This window comes from Chlorocebus sabaeus, chromosome 13, assembly GCF_047675955.1.
Source record: "Chlorocebus sabaeus isolate Y175 chromosome 13, mChlSab1.0.hap1, whole genome shotgun sequence".
NCBI lineage: Eukaryota > Metazoa > Chordata > Mammalia > Primates > Cercopithecidae > Chlorocebus > Chlorocebus sabaeus.
In genome coordinates this window covers 91,989,414-91,996,127 of record NC_132916.1, presented here as the reverse complement: position 1 = coordinate 91,996,127, position 6,714 = coordinate 91,989,414, and the positions used below count along the sequence as shown (strand labels likewise).

At 40.3% G+C, this 6,714-nt stretch overlaps 1 protein-coding gene across 2 annotated transcripts; it reads left to right on the top strand.

Moving 5' to 3' along the window:
- The first annotated feature begins 1,849 nt into the window (after positions 1–1,849).
- Positions 1,850–6,509, top strand: RIPPLY2 (ripply transcriptional repressor 2). 2 transcript variants are annotated; one of them, XM_008006505.3, is made up of 5 exons: positions 1,850–2,310; positions 2,492–2,570; positions 2,893–2,957; positions 4,953–4,981; positions 6,062–6,509. In XM_008006505.3, the coding sequence occupies exons 1-5, from the start codon at positions 2,216–2,218 to the stop codon at positions 6,121–6,123; spliced, it is 330 nt and encodes a 109-aa protein (XP_008004696.2). In that variant the 5' UTR covers positions 1,850–2,215; the 3' UTR covers positions 6,124–6,509. The 2 variants fall into 2 exon arrangements, with proteins under 2 accessions (XP_008004696.2, XP_008004695.2); XM_008006504.3 differs by lacking the exon at positions 4,953–4,981 and having other exon boundaries at positions 6,062–6,378.
- The last annotated feature ends 205 nt before the right edge of the window (positions 6,510–6,714 follow it).

The following is a 6,714-nucleotide window of genomic DNA, read 5'->3' as shown; positions in this document are numbered from 1 at the left end:
TTTTATTTTTTTGCTTATGTGTTTATTGTAGTGGCCAGAGTTTGTAATAATTGTAGTCTTCTCAAGGTTAGGAGGAATACTTTACTGTCCTTATCTGGAAAGCACAGTAGTTAGCACATTACAGCCACCTCAAAAAGATTTTTTTTAATTTTTTATTTTCATTTTAAGTTCTGTGGTACATGTGCAAGATGTGCAGGTTTGTTACATAGGTAAACATGTGCCATGGTGTTTTGCTGCATCTATCAACCCATCACCTAACTATTAAGCCCAGCATGCATTAGTTATTTTTGCTAATCCTCTCTCTCCTCCCACCCCAACCACTGACAGGCCCAGCGTGTGTTTTTCCCCTGCCTGTGTCCAGGTGTTCTCATTATTCAGCTCCCACTTACAAGTGAGAACATGCAGTAGTTTGGTTTTATGTTCCTGCGTTAGTTTGCTGAGGATAATGGCTTCCAGCTTCATCCATGTCCTTGAAAAGGACATGATTTTGTTCCTTTTTATGGCTGCATAGTATTTCGTGTTGTGTATGTACCACATTTTGTTTATCCAGTCTATTACTGATGGGCATTTGGGTTGATTCCCTATCTTTGCTATCGCAAATAGTGCTGCAATGAACACATCCATACAAACATTATGCATGCATCTTTGTAAAATAATGATTGATATTCCTTTGGGTGTACACCCAGCAATGGGATTGCTAGGTCAAATGGTATTTCTGGTTCCAGGTCTTCGAGGAATCACCACACCATCTTCCACAATGATTGAACTAATTTACATTATGGAACGGAAATAATAAGACATTTTATCAGAAAAGTTAACATCTGTTAAGGCCTTATATTTTTTACAGAGCTTAAAATCCGTTGAAGGCTTACTATATGTCAGGCACTGCAAAATGCATTCTATAAGCTTTATTTATTTAGCCTAACAATAACTGTACGGGATGGAGACATGCATTAGGTGTCTATCCTTACCGATTTTCTTATCAGAAGCAACCCAAATCTCACCTTCCTGGCAGATAGATCATTATAGGCTCTTAGCTATTATTATAATTAAATTATTTTCCTATGCAGTAGCTGAATGAAGAGCAGAGACAACTATAGTTTACAATCAAGATTTTTGTCTAAACTTTTAAGAGAAAGTTCAGTTTCATTATTTAAAACATTTTGAAAAAAATTATTACATTTATATATCATCTTTCCCTTGATGCATAACACTTTTTACAAAGTTTAGTGGTAGATAAGTGAGGGGTAACTCAAATCAGAGAAACAGGGGTGCAGACATTCGATTAACTTGTCTCACATCATACCTTTTCAAGATTTCATTATCTTCCACAACACCTGCCCTCAAAAAAGAATTTTGTAATTACCATTGAGTGACAAAATACCAAGTAGTGATAGAGGTGTATAGACGAACTCAAAAGTCATTGTAGAAGGATACTGATAAAATATTGGGAAAAATCACAAAAGACACGAGAAGATAATTTAGAGTTATATGAGCAAATCACATGACTCCAGTCTCTGGCTCTCTTAGCCAGAACACTGAATCTTTTACAATTTACCTCTTGTTGCCAATAATTTTCTATTATCGTCAGATAATAATAGGCTGGCGTATGAACCTCGTTTATCAACACATTTTCTTAAAAACTGGCATTCCTTTCTTAAGGAGTCCATCTATTCACCCAATTAAAAAAAAAATTGTTCCAGGAAGAGGAATTAAGTTCATTCCTTTGAATTCTAGTCTGCATCCCAGCTTTTAGAACAGGGGATGCAGAACCAGTTGATTTGCCACAGGTCAAGCAAGTCCTGAGTTTCCAGCGAATCAAGCAATTAACCAGTTACTTGGCCTTTTTGCAGAAATACACAAAACGTGTAGACTCGCTTAATTCCGTCTCCTCTTCACACGGAAATTGGCTGCTCGGGCGAATGTTGTTTTTCACCGCAGCCATGTGTCGAAGGCGATTAACATTCGCTCGACAAAACCCCATCCCGGGCCATCTGGAAGTTGCACGCGTTCACACCCGGGGCTCAGCCTGGTGCGCCTTCACGCGCAGCCTTTTTGTTTATGCGGTTAGCAGGGGAGAGGGGCGGAGAGGGAGCGAACCTCTCCATGTGTAGCAGGCTGCGAGGGCTATATAAAGCTCGGGTCTCGGACCTACTGGAACTGGCCAAGATTGCCCGCGAGCTGGCAGCGGCCTTCCGCCAGTCTCCGCGGCGCCATGGAGACCGCAGGAGGCGCAGAGGGCACAGAGTGTGGAGCCGCGGCGTGCACGGCCACCGACCGCACTACGCGGCGCGCGGCCGCAGACTCCGGGTAGGCTTCTCCGCGCTGCCCTGTGCCTCCCAGCTTCCCCTGTCCCTCCCGCCTGCGCCTCCCCAGCTCCTCCCCTCCACTCTCCATCCCCCACCCCCCGGTGCCAGCGCTCGGCTTCGGTGGATTCTCCCGGGTCTGGGCTCACGTCTCCTCTGCGCGCGTTGTGCTATCCATCCCGCAGACACGCGGGCTTCTGGAGACCCTGGGTGGACGCCGGAGGCAAGAAAGAAGAGGAGACGCCGAACCACGCCGCGGAGGCGGTGAGTGAGCCACGCGTCTCAGGCGGCGCCTCCCACGGGTGCAGAAGATTGATCAGGGCTCCTGGGACGCAGTGCCGGAGAGAGACATGCGAGACACCGGTCCTGCCTCTCGCTTAACATCCTGCCTGCCAGTGGCCATAACTGTGCCGACGCGGCGGATGTGTCCTCTGGAGCGATGGGCCACAGGCACCCAGCCGGGAGCGAGGCTGCTGAGAGCCCTGGGGTTACATTCCCAGCGGGCACGAGGAACACTGGGTCGTGCACGTTTCCACTTTCTAGAAGGAGGTGGGTGATAACTGGATTCACTTCCTTTCCTCTTCAGATGCCCGATGGCCCTGGAATGACCGCAGCTTCAGGAAAGCTTTCGCAATTCAGGCACCCAGTCAGGTGAGTGACAGGCCTCCCCAAAGGTCTCCCGCTCCTCCAGCCCCAGGGAGGAGCCAGGGGCATCGCACAGCCCAGCTCCGCAGCTGGTCCTTCAGCCTCTCTCTCTCTGAAAATCTGGCTTCAAGGTTACTTATCTTCTCACTCGCAGAGATCCGTTACTCATCAAATTGAAAAAGGTAAGGGCTCACGGTTTCACGGAAAGGGACCATTGATCAATACATAGTCAATGAACTTGATGAATATATTACGAAGAGGGAAAGGGGATGCTATGGTAAAAGAGCGGTGACATCTTGTGCTGGCAAAACAGTTTTTGTTTTTAAATCCTAAAGGATTCGAATGAAACTGACTTGGCATCAGGCAGTGTGTATGCTGCTTTTGTCTTGCAATCTGGAAGGAAGAATGGGATTAGCAGTTACAGTCTTACAGCAAATCAAGTTTGCCGTGTAGGAGAAAATAGAAATGTAATGAAAATCCTAAAGATTACTGAGGGTGGTTATAGAAAGGGTCAAAAGTTATTTAACATGAGGAGCTAGTTTACTGTTCCTAGCCACTTCAGGAAGTCAGCCTTTATCTAAGATTCTTTGTCACTTTTATCAGGTGAAATGTTAATAATTCTGCAGTTTTCCTGCCTCCTAGAGCTGTTAAATGAAGAGCTGAATGATGTTTGTAAAGTGCCCGTGGTGATAAATAGCACATAGAAGTCATTACATCTAATTCCTACCATGTACTAGCACTAGTGAAGGATACAGAAAAAAAGTCGTCAAAGCACATGGCAAGTGTTGTAATGGAGTTTAGTTTGGTTAGTTTTACAAGTATGGGCATGGCACGAAGTGCCTAAATCTGTGAGTGGTAGGGGGAAGGGTCAGGGAAGTGTATATTATAAGTAGTGGTTACCTGGCTGAGTCTTGGAGAAGTTAATCAGATGAATGGGAAGTGGGAGCAAAAGAAATAGCATTGGAAAAGAGAAGCAGGATCATGAAACAGTGGGGCTCCTTGTGGGAACTCCAAGGAGTTTAGGTGTGTGAAGTTGTGGTCATTTCAGCAGGGTAATCAGATGCCAGATCTTGTACACTCTTGTACAGAGTTTTGTCTTGATCCTGTTTGTAGTGTTGTGAACCCATGGGCTTTATTCTGAAGGTAGTCTTGGGGGTTATTCGTTAAATAGGCTTAGGACATCAAAAGTAAAACTGGAAGTTCTGTAATTTTTCAGGTAAGAAATGATGACAAACCATTGTAAGACACGAGAAGTGAGGATGGGACTGGATGAATCTAGGAAATACTTAGATGACAAAATAGGTTAGGCTTTATAATGTATTGGATATGGTAGATGAAGAAGAGGTAAAAACCAGAATGGCTCCTAAGTTTGTAGCTGGTGATCAGGTGAATGCTGTACTAAAAGAATGGAAATTAGGGCCGAAAACAGATTTGGGAGGTGAGACCATGAGTCAAGTTTTCCACTTATCATATTTAATGTGCCTATGGGGCATCCAAAGAGTGATATCCAGTAGAGAGCTGCATACGTAAGTTAGGGGCCCAGACTCAAGATCTTAAGTGGAAATACAGACTTGGGAGTCCGTGGTAAATGTAGGGTGGGGAAATCATGACAGTGGGCCAGGTCATCCTAGTTTGTTTAGAGGGAGGGCTGATGTTCTCAATGAAAACCTGAGGGAAGGCCAGCATCTAACCAGTACACAAAGCAAGAGAGGTCCGCAAAGGAGACTGAGAAGAATCAGAACAGAAAGAAACTCAGAAAAGTATGTGGGCCCTGGGAGTAGAATGGCCCACAGTTAGAAATTCTGGAGAGAGTATCATAATGACTAAACAGCATTCTTTGGGTTTGCCAGTTCCAGTTACCCATTAGAAAATAAATTGTTTCTTATGTAAGAAATTCCCTTCTTTTCTGAAGTATGGATACAATTTAATTATGCTTCTCCTACATTTTATTTTTATTCATTTATATTTTGACTAATGTGGTGTGTTTTTTTTTTTATTCAGCTGCAACTTCAGCTGTCAACTTTTTGAGGGTAGGGACCATGATTTATTCATCTTTAAATTGTGAATTATGTTGGCACAAGGGATCACTGAAATATTTATTGAATGACTGAATAATTGATAGTTACTTGTTTAAGCATCAAAAATATAAACTTTTTATGATTTTTGCTGGAAACATCTACAAACTACATTGTTTTTCTGTCTGTTAAAGTGGAGCATACTGAACATAATGTAATCTTTCATTTGTTGGAATGACTCCATTGTATGAATATTTGGGCTGTTTATCCTACACGAAAATGACTGCACTGTACATGGTGATTCAGCCTTATCTCTCCTCTTTCTTTTCCTTGATGAAGACCAGAAGGCAAGATTAGTATTTGTCAGATTTTTGAAATTCTGAGGTAATCATACTTGCATGCCAGTTATTTGTATAAAACATGTATAATTTCTCAATATTTCATATGATATTCACAAATGTAGTTGAATGAGGAGAGGACAGGCAGATAGGATCAAAGTTGAGGTCAGAAGTAGTCTTTCTATGCCTCAAGTTGTGAGTGCATAGACAAAATTTTTAAAATACTGGTTTTTATACATTTCTAAACTTACATTGTCTACTTCTATAAGAGTTAAATCTGTGAGTTTTAAGTAAGATAATAGGTAATTTCCACCTTTTTGTAAGGTGCATATTATTTCATCATCTTTATAAAGCTGGATATCATCAGAGTCTTTAATGTACTGGTAGAACTCAATTCATTTTTTCCAAAGGAATTTAGAAACTGTAAGACAAATCTTCTATATATTATAAGAATAAATATATCCATAAGGCACAAAGTAAGGTAAACATTGATCTTATGCTTATCCAGGGTTTAGTGTGAATTTGATACAATTTACAGCTTGAAAAAAGACTGAAAATAATCAAACAGTTATTGATACTTGGGCAAGTAGATTCCATGAAAGCTGTGATAGTAGCATATTTTAACTCTATATCTTAAGGCCATATCCAAATGTATAAGTCAATTGTTAAATATATGGAGCTCTTGAAAATTTGACCATTTCATGAGTTTAAAGATTCTGAATGTGAAAAAATAAAACATGTTGTCTGCTTCTTTCAGACTATTTTGGCCAAAATCAAAGTGTTATGATTACTTATATCAAGAAGCAGAAGCTCTTCTGAAAAATTTTCCAATTCAAGCCACAATTTCATTTTACGAAGATTCTGATAGTGAAGATGAAATTGAGGAGCTGACCTGTGAAAATTAATCTGATTAGCTACTTTTGATTATATCCAGAGTTTTTAGGGTTTAAATTTAGTGTACAAATGTATCATAATTATTTTAAGCTAATTTATTTGTATATAAATTATTAATAAAGTGAAATATTTTATAATTAATCTGGTATTTGGCCTTTTTTTATCCCTACACTAGAATTGGATGTTGGAATCTAAAATAGGTGCCATCTACAAATGTCTTGATTGCATTATAAATATTTGGGGCTTACAAAGAATAAATTTTTCTCTTCACTAAATTGAAAATTTATATTTAGTTATAATTTTGCAAAGAATTACAGTATTTAATTCTCAAGACTGAATCTTTTAACATCTGCTATTTCCTACTGATGCCAGTTGGATGTTGTAGCTACAGATTAGTATTATCTTATTAGATAATGAAGAAAATAACCTTATGTTAGAAATCACTCATTTATTAGTAAAGATTTTTTAGCAGGTGGAAAAAACACATTAAATCATTATCTGTAATTGAAAAAGGGA

Coding starts and splice junctions, on each gene's coding strand:
- RIPPLY2 (XM_008006504.3), top strand. CDS start 2,216: ATGGAGACCGCAGGAGGCGCAGAGGGCACAGAGTGTGGAGCCGCGGCG. Junction 2,571..2,892: donor CGAACCACGCCGCGGAGGCG/GTGAGTGAGCCA, acceptor TTTCCTCTTCAG/ATGCCCGATGGCCCTGGAAT. Junction 2,958..6,061: donor CAATTCAGGCACCCAGTCAG/GTGAGTGACAGG, acceptor TGCTTCTTTCAG/ACTATTTTGGCCAAAATCAA.